Here is a 15,581-nt window from a genome sequence, read left to right as displayed (position 1 = left end):
GCATTGCAGCCTAAGTGACAGAGTGAGACTCCATCTCAAAAAAAATAAAAGAAAGAAACCCTGTCCCCTTTAGCCATCACCCTCCATCCCTGACCCTCCCAGCCCCAAACAACCACTCATCTCCTCTCTGTTTCTCTAGATCTGCCTATTCTGGACATTAAATGATAAATGGAATCATACAGTACGAGGCCTTGTGTTCCTGGCCTCGTTCGCTTTGCATAACGTCTTTAAGCATCATCTCTGCCTTGGCAGCACGTCGTAGGCTTTGCAGCCGAGAGGAGTGTGGTTGGATCTCCATTTTGGTGGATCGGTCTGGGGCAGGGTGAGAGGAGGGGATGAGGCTGGATATTTAGCAGAGGGGACCCTTGTAGGAATGCAAGCGAGAGGCGAAGAGGCCGGGCCCAGGGCCAGGGACAGAGACAGAGGGGCTCTGACACCCTCTCAGAGTTGGATGCACTGACCACTTTATTCATTCAGTCGACCTGAATGGCAACTTGCTTGTGTTGAGGGAACTAAGTAGCAGAGGACAGTCAGGGCCCCGTGAATGAATGTGCCTCTTTTATGAACCAGGCACTGTGTTGACATTTGCGAAGCAGATGGATCGGATAAGTAGACAGTCTGGCTGACATGGCAGAGGGCTGCAAGGGTGTTGCGGGAGAGGGAGGCGGCAGGGACTTGCTCTAGGAATTTAAGTTCTGGCCAGGTGCGATGGCTCATGCCTGTAATCCCAGCACTTTGGGAGGCCAAGGCGGGTGGATCACTTGAGGTCAGGAGTTCAAGACCAGCCTGGCCAACATGGTGAAACCCTGTTTCTTTTAAAAATACAAAAAGTTAGCCAAGCGTGGTGGCACATGCCTATAATCCCAGCTACTCAAGAGGCTGAGGCAGAAGAATCACTTAAACCCGGGCAGCAGAGGTTGTAGTGAGCCAAGATCATGTGACCGCACTCCAGCCTGGGCAATAGAGCAAGAGTCCATCTCAAAAAATTAAAGAGGGCTGGGTTCGGTGGCTCACGCCTGCAATCCCAGCACTTTGGGAGGCCAAGGTGGGCGGATCATGATGTCAGGAGTTCAAGACCAGCCTGGCCAACATGGTGAAACTCCATCTCTACTAAAAATACAAAAATTAGCCAGGCGTGGTAGCGTGCGCCTGTAATCCCAGCTACTCCGGAGGCTGAGGCAGGAGAATTACTTGAACTGGGACCCAGGAGGCAGAGGCAGAGGTTACAGTGAGCCAAGATTGCACCACTGCACTCCAGACTGGGCTACAGAGCAAGACTCTGTCTCAAAAAGGGAAGGCGCCGGGCACGGTGGCTCACGCCTGTAATCCCAGCTCTCAGGGAGGCAGAGGCAGGAGGATAGCTTGAGCCCAGGAGTTCGAGACCTGCCTGGGTAATATAGCGAGACCCCATTCTCCACAAAAAAAAAGGAAAAAAATAAAATAAAATAAGCGCAACTCCCCTTAAAAAGGGAAGGGAAGGGAAGGGATGGAGAGGAGAGGGGAGGGGAGGGGAGGAGATGGGAGTAGAGGGGAGGGAGAAACTGGAGCCACATGAGAGATGTAGAGTCTCTAACATCTAGAGAGGGGCTGAGGGGAGTGGACAGAAAAATGTTTTGAAAAGGAGATTCCAGGAGGTGGAAGGAAATCTAGGAAAGAGGGAGAGACGCCCAGGGAGGAGAGAGTCTGAAGGAGGGAGGAGCCAGCTCTGAGGCAGCTCAGGTTCAGTGAGCATGGAGGCATCCACTGCCTTGGCCACACGTAGATCCCTGATGACTGGGAGATGGAAGGGCCTCGGCAAAATGGAGAGGGATGATTGATGAGCTGAGGTCTGGGAAGCAGTGAAGAGATGGGATCCAGAGCCCAGGAAAAAGATGCCCCGTCCCTGGGAGCTTGAAGGAGAGGCTGTGAGGGCAGAGGCAGATGGAACTGCTCAGAGCAAAGGGGCTAGCTCACGCTGTGTGCCCTCCAGGCCTCCAGGGATGTGGGCCCAAGGTCATTTGCTGAGAACTAGGGGCCTGGTGGCAGCAGGGAGAGGAGGTGACCAGGCACAGACAGGTCAATGGCCCGAGGCCTCTGCTGAGGCTGGAGACCACGGATGTGAGATGTTATCAGCCTGTGGTGTGTTATCGGTCTGTGGGGGTGTTGTTATCAGCCTGTGAGGTATTATCAGCCTGTGGGGTGTTATTAGCCCGTGGGTTGTTGTTATCGGCTTGCGGGGTGTTATCGGCCTGCAGGGTGTTTTCAGCCTGTGGGGTGTTATCAGCCTGTGGGGTGTTATCAGCCTGTGGGGTGTTGTTATTGGCCTGTGAGGTGTTGTTTTCTGCCTGTGGACTGTTGTTATTGATCTGTGGGGTGTTATCGGCCTGTGGGGTATTGTTATCAGACTGGGGGGTGTTGTTTTTGGCCCATGAGGTATTGTTGTCGGCCTGTGGGGTGTTGTTCTCGGCCTGTGGGGTGTTGTTCTCAGCCTGTGGGGTGTTGTTGTTGGCCTGTGGGGTGTTGTTGGCCTATGGGGTGGTGTTGTCAGCCTGTGGGGTGTTATCAGCCTGTGGGGTGTTGTTGTCGGCCTGTGGGGGTGTTGTTGGCGGCCTGTGGGGGTGTTGTTGGCGGCCTGTGGGGTGTTGTTATCAGCCTGTGGGGTGTTGTTGGCCTGTGGGGTGGTGTTGTCAGCCTGTGGGGTGTTATCAGCCTGTGGGGTGTTGTTGTCGGCCTGTGGGGGTGTTGTCGGCCTGTGGGGTTTGTTGTCGGCCTGTGGGGTGTTGTTGGTGGCCTGTGGGGTGTTATCAGCCTGTGGGGTGTTGTTGGTGGCCTGTGGGGTGTTGTTATCAGCCTGTGGGGTGTTGTTGTCGGCCTGTGGGGTGTTGTTGTTGGCCATCCACGTGTGATTTGCTCCAGCTGTAGGTGCAGGTTCCCAGACATGCGTATCGGGTCACCCCAAGGCTGAGGATGGCAGAGCTGCCGTGAGAGCAGGGCCAGGTGGCGAGGAAGACACTGGCGAGGTGGCTGAGGTGACCCACCGAAGGGTTGGGCTGGGGTGGGAGGGAGCAGGACCAGGGAGATGGTAATAAACTTGGAAGAGAAAAGCGGCCACAGGCTCAGAGAAGACAAAGGGCATGAGAGGGTGAGAGGGAAGTTAGGAGTTGAGTTTCAAAGCAGGAGTTGGGTCGGGGGATGGCAAAGGGGTGGAGTGTAGTTGTGGAAATGAATTTCTAAAGGGAAAAATCAGCAGCCAGGGAGGAGGGAGTTGAGGGAGCCCAGTGCTGAGGGCTAATATCACTAATATTCACTGAGTACCTACTACATGTTAGGGACCGTTCCAAACTCTTTTTTTGTTGTGTTGTTTTTAAGACAGAGCCTCACTCTGTCACCCAGGCTGGAGTGCAATAGTGCGATCTCAGCTCACTGCAACCTCCACCTCCCAGGCTCAAGTGATTCTCCTGCTTCAACCTTTCAAGTAGCCAGGCCTACAGGCACATGCCATCAAGCCTGGCTGATATTTGTATTTTCAGTAGAGACGACGTTTCACCATGTTGGCCAGGCTGGTCTTGAACTCTTGCCCTCAGGTGATCTGCCCATTTCAGCCTCCCACAGTGCTGGGATTACAGGCTTGAGCCACCGCGCCCGGCCCTCTCATCCAATTTCTAAGAACAAGATTGCCCTCCCCACTCTGTCCACAGGCCGTCCCTGAGCTCTAGTCCAGACCTCAGCCTCTCTCTGCTGCCCGGGGGCATCATGGCACCCATCACTCGGTCTCATCCCCCTTCCCTCTCTGCAGCTCTCCTCCTTTCCCATCTGAAAGAAACCCCTTTTGTCCACCCAGTTGTATTTGCTCTGCCATCACCCTCTTCGCATCCACAGGTGAGCTCCTAAGAGCTGCCTCCGAGACATGCTGTCTGAGCTTCTTCATCCCCCTCCGGGCTCCTTATCCCCCCACGGGCTCCTCATCCCCACAACTGGCTCATCCCTCACGGGCGGCTCATCCCCCACGGGCCCCTCATCCCCCGCGGGCTCCTCATCCCTCCGCGGGCCCCTCATCCCCCCACCGGCCCCCATCCCCCCGCGCGTTCCTCCTCCCCCACCGGCCCCTCCTCCCCCCACGGGCCCCTCATCCCCCCACGGGCTCCTTTGAAACCCTCCTGCCAAGGGTAAGCACGACCCAGCATTGCCAATAGTTTGATATTTCGTCCTTATCTTGCTTGACCTATGCGGGACAGGGCACTGTCAGCCACTCCCTGCTTCTTTCCCATCTTGCACTTCCCAATTGCTGCCCTCCCGCCCTCTCCCGCTCCTCCTCAGGCTCCCTTCCAGCCTTCTTTTCCCCAGCACCCCCTTTATTTATGAGTCAGTGTTCCCCACAGTCCTGTCTTTCCATCTGCCCCGCCCACAGTCCTGTCTTTCCATCTGCCCCGCCCACAGTCCTGTCTGTCTTTCCATCTGCCCCGCCCACAGTCCTGTCTGTCTTTCCATCTGCCCCGCCCACAGGCCTGTCTTTCCATCTGCCCCGCCCACAGGCCTGTCTGTCTTTCCATCTGCCCCGCCCACAGGCCTGTCTGTCTTTCCATCTGCCCCGCCCACAGGCCTGTCTGTCTGTCCATCTGCCCCGGGATGGCCTCAGCTGCATCCCTGTGTGACGACTCCTGCACAATGAGGCCGGTTTTTCCAAGTACAGCTACACCCCGTGGCACTCCCCACCTCTGCCCAAATCCAAGCCCGAACACTGCACGGCCCTCTTCCTGGTTCCCAGCTGGAGGAAGGGCACCTCCACTCATCCTGCACCCAAGCCGGGAACCCTGGAATCCTTCGAGTCCAGTTCCTCCTCCACCCTCCATCTCACCTTTCACCAAAACCCATGGATTCTACCTTCAGAACTTCTCAAATCTGAACTCTTTTTCAATCCTCTACTTCGTTCCAGTCTTTGAAACTGTCTGCTCCCAATCTCCAGCCCATACTCTACACAGTAGTCAGAAAGATCATTCCTAAAATGAAAATCTGATCCTGTCCCCACTTCATATCCTTCATTGGCTCCCTGTACCTGCAGGACAAAATCCTGACTCCCTTATGGGACCGTCAGGCCCTTTTTGTTTGTTTCTTTGTTTTTGAGATGGAGTCTCGCTCTGTCACCCGGGCTGGAGTGCTGTGGTGAGATCTTGGCTCACTGCAACCTCTGCCTCCCAGGGTCATGCCATTCTCCTGCCTCAGACTCCCAAGTAGCTGAGACTACGGGCACCGCCACCACGCCTGGCTAATTTTTTGTATTTTTAGTGGAGTTGGGGTTTCACCATGTTAGCCAGGATGGTCTCGATCTCCTGACCTCGGGATCCATCCGCCTCGGCCTCCCAGAGTGCTGGGATTACGGGTGTGAGCCACCACGCCCCACTTTTTTTTTTGTTTTGTTTTGAGACAGAGTCTCACTCTGTTGCCAAGCCTGGAGCACATGGCATGATCTCGGCTCACTGCGGCCTTCGCCTCCCAGGCTCAAGCGATCCTCCTGCCTCAGCCTCCCGAGTAGCTGGAGCTCCAGACACACGCCACCACACCCAGCTAATTTTTGTATTTTTAGTGGAGATGGGGTTTCACCATGTTAGCCAGGATGGTCTTGATCTCCTGACCTCGTGATCCATCCGCCTCGGCCTCCCAGAGTGCTGGGATTACGGGTGTGAGCCACCATGCCCCACTTTTTTTTTTTTGTTTTGTTTTGAGACAGAGTCTCGCTCTGTTGCCAAGCCTGGAGCACATGGCATGATCTCGGCTCACTGCGGCCTTCGCCTCCCAGGCTCAAGCGATCCTCCTGCCTCAGCCTCCCGAGTAGCTGGAGCTCCAGACACACGCCACCATGCCCAGCTAATTTTTGTATTTTTAGTGGAGATGGGGTTTCACCATGTTAGCCAGGATGGTCTCGATCTCCTGACCTCGTGATCCATCCGCCTCGGCCTCCCAGAGTGCTGGGATTACGGGTGTGAGGCACCACGCCCCACTTTTTTTTTTGTTTTGTTTTGAGACAGAGTCTCGCTCTGTTGCCAAGCCTGGAGCACATGGCATGATCTCGGCTCACTGCGGCCTTCGCCTCCCAGGCTCAAGCGATCCTCCTGCCTCAGCCTCCCGAGTAGCTGGAGCTCCAGACACACGCCACCACGCCCAGCTAATTTTTGTATTTTTTGTACAGATGGGGTTTTGCCATGTTTCCCAGGCTGGTCTTGAACTCCTGACCTCAAGCAATCTGCCCACCTTGGCCTCCCACAGTGCTGAGATTACAGGCATGCGCCACTGCTCCTGGCCCAGGGCCCTTGTTGATCTGGCGTTTTCCCCCTCCCCAGTAGCTTCTTGTACCACATCCACATCATGGTCTGTGCTCTGCCCCCATCTCTTCGTCTATGAAATGGACTAATCACAATCCCTGCCTCGTTGGAGTGTTAGGAAGGTGATACGGCTTGGCTGTGTCCCCACCCAAATCTCATCCTGAATTGTAGTTCCCACAATCCCCTCGTGTCCTGGGAGGGACCCAGTGGAGGTCACTGAATCCTGGGGCAGTTACCCCCATGTGTTGCTCTCGTGATAGTGAGTTCTCATGAGATCTGGTGGATTTTTTTTTTTTTCCTGAGACAGAGTTCTGCTCTTGTTGCCCAGGCTGGAGTGCAGTGGCATGGTCTTGGCTCACTGCAACCTCCGCCTCACAGGTTCAAGCGATTTTCCTGCCTCAGCCTCCCGAGTAGCTGGGATTACAGGCAGGTGCCACCACGCCCAGCTCATTTTTTGTATTTTTAGTAGAGACAGGGTTTTTCCATCTTGGTCAGTCTGGTCTCGAACTCCTGACCTCAGGTGATCCGCCCACCTCAGCCATGCAATGGTGCAATCTCAGCTCCCTGCAACCTCCGCCTCCCGGGTTCAAGTAATTCTCCTGCTTCAGTCTCCTGAGTAGCTGGGATTATAGGCACCTGCTACCACACCCGGCTCATTTTTGTATTTTGAGTGGAGACAGGGTTTTGCCATGTGGGCCAGGCTGGTCTTGAACTCCCGATTTCAGGTGATCCACCCACCTCGGCCTCCCAAAGTGCTGGGCTTACAGGCATGAGCCACCGCACCAGCCAATGTGATGGTTTTATAAGGGACTTTCCCCTTTTGTTCAACACTTTTCCTTCCTGCCACCATGTGAAGAAGGACGTGTTTACCACCCCTTCTGCCATGATTGTAAGTTTCCTGAGCCTCTCCAGCCATGCTGAACTGTGAGTCAGTTAAACCTCTTTCCTTTATGAATTACCCAGTCTAGGGTATGTCTTTATTAGCAACATGAGAGCAGACTAATGCAGAGGATGAATTGCTCTAATGGGTGGCAGCATTTAGCATTGTTCCCAGCACGAGATATATGTTGCAAGAGTGCCAGGGTTTATTATTCCTCTGGCAGAGCTGGAGGAATCTTGGTGGGCTTCACAGAGGAGGTGGCCTTGGCGCCACCCCTTAAAGGATGGAGGGATTTGGACACGTGGTGTTTTGGAGAAGCAGGAGAAATAGCCAGAACGAAGCCCTGTGGAGGTCGGCGCTCGAACCTCGAGCAACTGAGATCGGCTGGGCCCAGTGGTTGTGGAAGAAAATAGTGGAGGATGAAACAGGAAATGTAGGCCAGGCGCAGTGGCTCATGCCTGTAATCCCAGCACTTTGGAAGGCTGGGATCACCGAGGTCGGGAGTTCAAGACCAGCCTGACCAACATAGTGAAACCCTGTTGCTACTAAAAATGCAAAATTATGGCCGGGCGCGGTGGCTCAAGCCTGTAATCCCAGCACTTTGGGAGGCCGAGACGGGCGGATCACGAGGTCAGGAGATCGAGACCATCCTGGCTAACACAATGAAACCCTGTCTCTACTAAAAATACAAAAAAAACTTAGCCGGGCGAGGTGGCGGGCGCCTGTAGTCCCAGCTACTTGGGAGGCTGAGGCAGGAGAATGGCGTAAACCCGGGAGGCGGAGCTTGCAGTGAGCTGAGATCCGGCCACTGCACTCCAGCCTGGGTGACAGAGCGAGACTCCGTCTCAAAAAAAAAAAAAAAAAAAAAAAAAAAGCAAAATTAGCCGGGCATGGTGGATGCTATAATCTCAGCTACTTGGGAGGCTGAGGCAGGAGAAATGCTTGAACCCGGGAGGCGGAGGTCGTGGTAAGCCGAGATCTCGCCATTGCACTGCAGCCTGGGCAACAAGAGCCAAACTCCATCTCAAACAAATACACACACACAGGAAATGTAAAGCTGGCCTGCATTTGGACTTTGTTCTGTGGAAGACCCTGAGCAGCTGGGATTGCCTCAGCCACCATCATCCCACTGAACCTTCGCAACAGCTCCCGACTCATCTTCCTGTGATCCCCACGCTGCAGGCAGAACAGTGTTTTGGAAATCTGTATCCAGTCCTATCATTCCAGATTCACATCCTACACCGGTCCCTACTGCTCATGGTGTAAGGACCATTCTCCTGGTGCTTCTCGAGCCCGGCCTGGCCTGGCCCTGCCCACCTCTGCAGCCTCGCCCTCCTCCCTCCATCAGCCCCAGCCACGCTGACCTCCGTCCAGTCCCTCCTACCTCCTCAGTCAGCGACTGTTTTTTGAACATCTACACATTTGCCATGCAGCACCTTCGTACATGGCTGCTCTCTCCGCCTGGGATACTCCTCCTTCCTTTGGAAACAATCGAATTCTTGCTCATCCTTCTCCACATCTCAGCTGAAATGTCCTTCCTCCAGGAAGTCTTCCCCAGTTCTCCCCTTTCACGAGCTCTCCTGGTACCACGTGCCTCTCCTTTGTCATGCTACCCACAGTTGCATTTTTACCTTTCTTTGTGTGATCACAAACGCAGCCAGTGGGCTGGAAGTTCTGTGACAACAGGAACCGGATGCTTCTCCATGCCGCTGCGTCCCAGGGCCTCGCATAGTGCCTGGTATAAATACAGACAGTGTGAATCGGGGACATGAGCCTGGTATAAGTCCAGACAGTGTGAATCAGGGCATGAGCCTGGTATAAGTACAGTGTTAATCAGGGCATGAGCCTGGTATAAATATACACAGTGTGAATCGGGGTCATGAGCCTGGTATACATACAGTGTGAATCGGAGGTATGTGCCTGGTATAAATACAGTGTGAATTGGGGACGTGGGGAAAGGGTGAGGAAGAACAGAGACTGGTGCTGGGGGGATATTTGAGAGGAAAGAGGCCAGGCACAGTGGCTTGCACCTGTAATCCCAGCACTTTAGGAGGCCGAGGACGGATCACCTGAGGTCAGGAGTTCGAGACCAGCCTGGCCAAAATGGTGAAACCCCATCTCTTCTAAAAATACAAAAATTAGCCGGGCGTGGTGGCGGGCGCCTGTAGTCTCAGCTACTCAGGAGGCTGAGGCAGGAGAATGGCGTGACCCCGGGAGGTGGAGCTTGTGGTGAGCCAAGATCATGCCACTGCACTCCAACCTAGGCGACAGAGCAAGACTCTGTCTCAAAAAAAAAAAAAAAAAAGAAAGAAAGAAGCATAAAAAGCTGCTCAACAGGCCGGGCACAGTGGCTCACGCCTGTAATCCCAGCACTTTGGGAGGCCGAGGTGGGCAGATCACGAGGTCAGAAGATCGAGACCATCCTGGCTAACACAGTGAAACCCCGTCTCTACTAAAAATAACAAAAAATTAGCTGGGTGCGTTGGCAGGTGCCTGTAGTCCCAGCTACTCGGGAGGCTGAGGCAGGAGGATGGCGTGAACCCGGGAGGTGGAGCTTGCAGTGAGCCAAGATTGCACCACTGCACTCCAGCCTGGGCGACAGAGCAAGACTCCATCAAAAAAAAAAAAAAAAAGCTGCTCAACTGTCACAGACAGGTTTATTTCAGAGAGTAAACCGGAGAGGGGCTTCTGGCCAATTTTGGTCAGGACTGTTCTCTCTTACAGACTAAGGATATTTAAGGGTTTTGGAAGCTGGGGGCTTATCACAGGTTTGGAATGTTTCTACGTGAGGAAAAGTTGACCGTGGGCTGGAACGTCTCTGGTCGGAGGGGAGGTGTCTTAGGGTTGGCATGTTTCTGATTGGAGAGGGGTTCATCTCGGGGTTGGCATGTTTCTGGTTATGCTGACATTAGCCATTAGGCTGATGTTTTGGGGCTGGATTTAGGCGGTTTTCTAATCAAGGGAGACTTAGAGTTTGTTCAAGATAGTGATGCTCCTGCTTTATCACAGAGGGCAGAGGAGTCATCATGGAGAGGGAGGAGCTCAGGCCTGGGCAAGGAGGAGGAGAGACACAAGGCATAGGTTGAGTTTGGTGATGTTGCGGGTTGAGTGTGATGATATCACACTGTCCCGGATGGAGCTTGGAATGAAATGCGGGGCTGGGTGGAGGTTGGTTAGAATTCTGAGCACTGAAGAGAACAGGACCCCAGGAGGCCACCTGCAGAGAGAGAACAGAGAGACGAAGGGGCAGGGCTCTGAGGTTCAGTTTCTTCCTCAGGGAGGTGCGGCTGCATTGCCAAACCCCCAGGGTGACTGAGGCTAAATGAAGTAATCTAGGTACAGACTTTAGCAAGCTGCCTGGCATGAAGTAAACTCATCATCTTCGTCATCATCTTCATCACACTTAACCGCATTTCCATGTTGAACTCAGGAGCCTCAAATAATCAGAAAATAAAATAACAAAGAGACTTCCCTGAGACCCTGAAACCAGCCACACCATCAGAGAACTCCTGCGTGTGCCTGTTCTAGGGAGGCAGGGACACAGGACCCTTAGAGACGCTTGGCCCCACCTCCTACCAAGTCACCCCAGGAACCTCCTAGGACCTCTGTCCTCACCCTCATCCGTTTTCACTAGGTTCAGGAAGAACAGAGCTCACTGAGAAGGAGTGATACATACAACGGGGCCCCTAGGAAGCCACATGTGGCCCCACCCAGTCCTGGTCTCCCCAGGCAAGCACGAGGCGTTTCATGCTTTTGTGTGATCGGGAAAGTGGGCTCGATTGAACAAGAATGTGGTTCTTGGGTGGGAAATGGAGGCTGTGAAGACAGTTGTTTTTTTTTTTTTTTTTTTTTTGAGAGAGTCTTGCTCTGTCACCCAGGCTGGAGTGCAGTGGCACGATCTTGGCTCACTTCAAGCTTCGCCTCCCAGGTTCATGCCATCCTCCCGCCTCAGCCTCCCGAGTAGCTGGGACTACAGGCGCCGCCACCATGCCCAGCTAATTTTTGTATTTTTAGTAGATACGGGGTTTCACCATGTTGGCCAGGATGGTCTCGAACTCCTGACCTTGTGATCCACCCGCCTCAGCCTCTCCAAGTGCTGGGATTACAGGCGTGAGCCGCTGCGCCCGGCCGACAATGTCTCTTTTTATGGCAGTGGGGGTGGAGGGTGCTCACGGGGGACAGGAGGCCGGTGTGTCGGCTGTAGGAAGAGCCCAGGGGCTGTCTTTGATCCCAGTGCCTCTGCAGAAGTGAGCCTTGCGCTGGAGTCCGGGGGGCCTGGCCTGGCTGTTCTTGCCAGTTGGCCTGGAGCTGGTCCACTTTCTCAGGCCCTCAGTCTCTAGCCTCCCACCTGCCACCGCCGCCCCCTCCACCACCACCCTGAGAAGCGCCAGGCTTTCTGGTTCTGCTCCCAGCTGTCCCCAGCCAGTAAGGGACAGGCGTGGTTAGGGGTCAGCACAAGAGGCCCCGGCCACTTCTCCAGGGGGAACCCTCTTTCTCTCCCCTAGAGTGTGGGCTGGCATGGGGACAGGATGGAGGCCCAGGCTCAGGACCACCCCAGGGCTGCCTGCTGAGGCCCATGAAGCTGACAGGCTTCCCGGTTCCCGGGGTCTCTCCACGCTCTCTCCGCAGTCTCGAAGTAGCATGCAACAGGGCAACGTGGACGGCGCCCGGAGGCTGGGCCGCCTGGCTCGGCTGCTCAGCATCACCCTCATCGTCATGGGCATTGTCATCATCACGGTGGCCGTGACCGTCAACTTCACAGGTGAAACCCAGCTCCTTGGAGAGGAGGGGGCCAGCTTGCCCGGTGGGAGGACTGCGCAAGGGTGTACCCAGCCTCAGGGACAGAGGTGGTGGGTTGGGGGAAGGAGAAGGGACGGTGGGGGCCCCGGCCTTATCTTCCCACTCCAGAAAAGCGACCAGTTCCCAGCAGGGACCGGCCGAGCAGGGAGGGGCTAGCAGGCTTGTCTGATGCCTGGAGAGTGAATCGATGGCAAGGGTGTGGAAAGTGCACAGCCTCAGAGTCAGCGGCCAGGAGCTCCAGCCTCAGCTCTGATGGGCCTGGGACCGGGCCGGTTCCTGACTAGCTAAGCCTCAGTGTTTGCTGGTATCAAGTGGCAGGAAAGAGCCTTCAGCACAGAGGCTTTTGTAAGCATCACCCCAGATAACGGATGTGACTGTGCTTTGTAAACACTAAAATCCCCGCACAGCCAGCCGGGGAACCCCAGAAGCAAGCAATGTATATGGTAGAATTCAATTTTTATACTTTTAGGAGAGATGGGGTTTCACCACGTTGGCCAGGCAGGTCTCGAACTCCTGACCTCAAGTGATCCGCCTGCCTCGGTCTCCCAAAGTGCTGGGATTACAGGCGTGAGCCACCGTGCCCGGCCAGAGTGGCACACATTTTAATCAGTCCAGTAACTAAGCAGGGAAAGAAGTGTCAATAGTTACCTAGCGAAAGTCTCAGGACTGATTCAGATTGGCTCAGTTAGGGTTGCATGCCCACCTCTAACCCAGTGCCCACCTCTGAGCCGGTCCCGAGGACGCAGTCTTCTTATTGGCAGGCGTTCAGTTTCTCCAAGAACCCCAAAACAAAGAAGTCCCCAATCCTCAGCCTTATCCCTATTACCATTTCCCACTGGGAACCAGAAACCCAAATCCTCCAATCAGGGACCTGAAGAGCCAGGGTTCTGAGCCCTGTTCTGCCTTATCTGTTCTTTTCTTTACAGTTCAGAAGAAATAAACTTAACCAGGGAGCTGGGCTAGCAGAGGCCGGCCCTGGCCATCAGGAGACCTCTGACCCACACATCCCACACACCGCGGGAGGCCGGGGTGGTGACTGTCAAGCATTCCCCTGTCCCCAAGTTCTAAAAGCACAAACTCAGAGGGAAACTCCCCAGTCACCCATTGTCAGCCGCCATCCGACGGGAAAGCCTGGAGAGAGGAAGGAAAGCTCAGCGAACCCGACGGGCGACGTGGTTTACTCTCCTGGGCGTGTCCTGGGATTTCAACCCCAGCACTCTGGCTTGTTTCTCGTTCGCACAATTTCCCGGGTTCTACCAAAGAGCGAAACTGCCAGGATGCGGAAAAAACCCAGCCCCACAAACGAGACACACGCCGGCGGGGAGAGACGCAGCAGAGTTCCTTCGTGTCTGTGGACCAGGAGCAAAGACGTGGGGCCTCATCTTTTGTATTTTTCTCAAGCGGGGAGAGAACAGACTGTTTGCATGCTTCGTGTCACACGCCTGCTGCGATCCCAGCCAGGGCCCCAAGCACAGAGGTGGAGCTGTGCTCAGCACAGGCCCGGGACACCCCCGCCACCCGCCGCAGGACCTGTGGGGGTGCAGCTCCCGGGAAGGAGGCAACCGCCTCACTTGACATCCTCCGCTGCAAAGGTGATGGTGCCGAGAGGCAGGCGTGTCTGTGAAGACAGGTGCTGGGACGGTGTGACCCGCATGCCTCTTCCCAAACCTGTCAGCTTCGGAAGCATCTCTAGAGGACTCTGGTCCCAGGATGTCTCCCAGGACAAGCCAGTCTGCCTGTTCCTCCTACTTCTGCTGTAGCCCGGGGCACCGACCAGCCCTGGCCAAGGTCAGTCAGTGGGGAGGGCCGAGGTCTGAGCTCTCGTCCTGCCATGGCCTCTGCAATGGCCTGGGATGCGAGCTCGGGGCCCCGGTGGTGTGTCTCAGGTGGTGGTTTCAGGCCTCCAGCCCAGCCCTATGCTCTGCGCTTGGCCCTGGGCCCCTGGCCATCCACAAACAGCCGGGGCCTTCCCTGGAGGAGGTTTTGGGACCATTCCTGGGGGACTTCCCAAGGGGTCCCAGGCTGTCAGGGGCGTTTGTGCCACCTGCAAGGGCGTGGGCCAGAGTTTTTATGGGGGTCTGTTTGACAGTCCTGAGACCGAGGGAAGGGCTCGGCTGAAGGGCCCCGTCTGCAGAGTAGGGGGACCAGGTTTGGGAATATACTTGCATGCACAGAGCCTGGGGCCTGGATGCCATGGCCTGTCTTAGGACCTAATGGGATCCCCGAAAGGAGCCAAGCGGGGTCGTCGGCCTCTTCCCCCGTCCCAGGCCCATGATTTTCCCTAGACTTCTCCCTGGCCCAGGCTCCAGCCACAGGCACCTCTCCTGCCCCCGCCTACCCCCCCGCCCCCGACTGCAGCTCCCGGGCCTTGGAGAGGGGAGCTCCAGGCTGTCCTGCCCTAGGAGGCCCCACCTCACAACCAGAGTCAACGCCTTCATGGGAAGGGTTCCCAGCCACAGTCAGGCTGGCCCAAGGCTGTTGAAGTCAGCATCCTTTGTGCCCCATCAGGACCCTCCTGCCTCCTCTCCAGGGCCCTTGTTCATCTCCCCACCCTCCTCAGAGGCCCAGCACAGAGGTTCTGTCTGCAGGGAGGGGCCCTGGGTCTATGCACAGCTGGAGCTCTGAGCCTTCCGGAGCCCGTGGGACTGCTGCAGGGCAGGGGTGCAGGGCTCAGGGGTGCCAGGTTGGTCCTTTGGAGCTGGTGTTCCTACGTCCGTCCCCCACCTGCAGAATAAACTCCAGCCTCTCCTGGTCATACAGAAGGGACTGGTTGGGTTTGCTTAATGGGATCTTTGAGGCCAAAACCGATGCCCCTATTTGTGGGGGAAGGGTGTGAGCACTGAGTCTTTGTGTCACTCGTGAAGTCACGTGACACGGGGGAGACGTGAGGTCGATGGAACTGGCCCCGCACGGGCTCTGGAAGGAGATGATGCATGGGTGTTTTCCCGGCAGGCCCCCGGGGTCCTCAGCCTCAGCAACCCAGGGAGAGGAGAGAAACGAACCGATGGTTGAGGGATTGTCACGGGAGGAACACGATACCCGAAGGGACTCTAGGTGCCCTCGGAGCGCACACATGCTCAGACCTTTTCACACCCGCACAAATAGGCTCCGCCATGCACTCCTCCACACACACACACACACACTTGTTCACACTCAGAACCCAGGACAGCCCACAGGCCCTGCTTAGGGGAAGCCACTGCAGATGCCCCAGGAATGGGCACAGCCAGGGCGCTCTTCCAGGCAGGCGAGGATGACTTGAGAGTTTCCTCGGGCGCCAGGGACAGAGCTCAGAGGCCCCCGAGGTGTGTGGAGGAGGCGGAGGCCCGCAGAGCACAGAGCAGGAGGAGAGCTCGGGCCCTGGAGGAGAAAGCCATTCTGGACGCCAGGGGACCTGGACGGAGGGTCCCCCAGCCCCTGCCCCACACCACCTGGACGCCGGAGGGGTCAGTGGCCCTGCTGACCTGCATGAACACAGTGGCCCAGCTTAAGGCACTAACCCAGCCTCTCCCTGTGACCCACAGGGAGTATCAAGACCCACCCCTCACACTGCCTACACCAGTGACACCGCTGTGTGTCTTCGCATGGAAAGAAATAAACCTGAATGT

At 55.8% G+C, this 15,581-nt stretch overlaps 1 protein-coding gene across 2 annotated transcripts in view; it reads left to right on the top strand.

The window, feature by feature from the left end:
- TRARG1 (trafficking regulator of GLUT4 (SLC2A4) 1) overlaps positions 1 to 15,581 on the top strand; it is a 20,588-nt gene extending 5,007 nt beyond the window's left edge. Inside the window, exons 2-3 of one of the 2 annotated variants that reach the window (XM_050763598.1) lie at positions 11,806 to 11,938; positions 12,903 to 15,581. In XM_050763598.1, the coding sequence (XP_050619555.1) occupies positions 11,806 to 11,938; positions 12,903 to 12,916 (147 nt within the window). In that variant the 3' untranslated portion in view covers positions 12,917 to 15,581. Of the gene's footprint in view, positions 1 to 11,681; positions 11,772 to 11,805; positions 11,939 to 12,902 lie in introns of those variants that run through there. The other variant, XM_050763599.1, reaches the window with a different exon arrangement.

The sequence above is a fragment of the Macaca thibetana genome, chromosome 16 (assembly GCF_024542745.1).
Source record: "Macaca thibetana thibetana isolate TM-01 chromosome 16, ASM2454274v1, whole genome shotgun sequence".
NCBI lineage: Eukaryota > Metazoa > Chordata > Mammalia > Primates > Cercopithecidae > Macaca > Macaca thibetana.
Note: the sequence above shows the minus strand (reverse complement) of the source record. Positions and strands in the feature narration are given on the sequence as shown.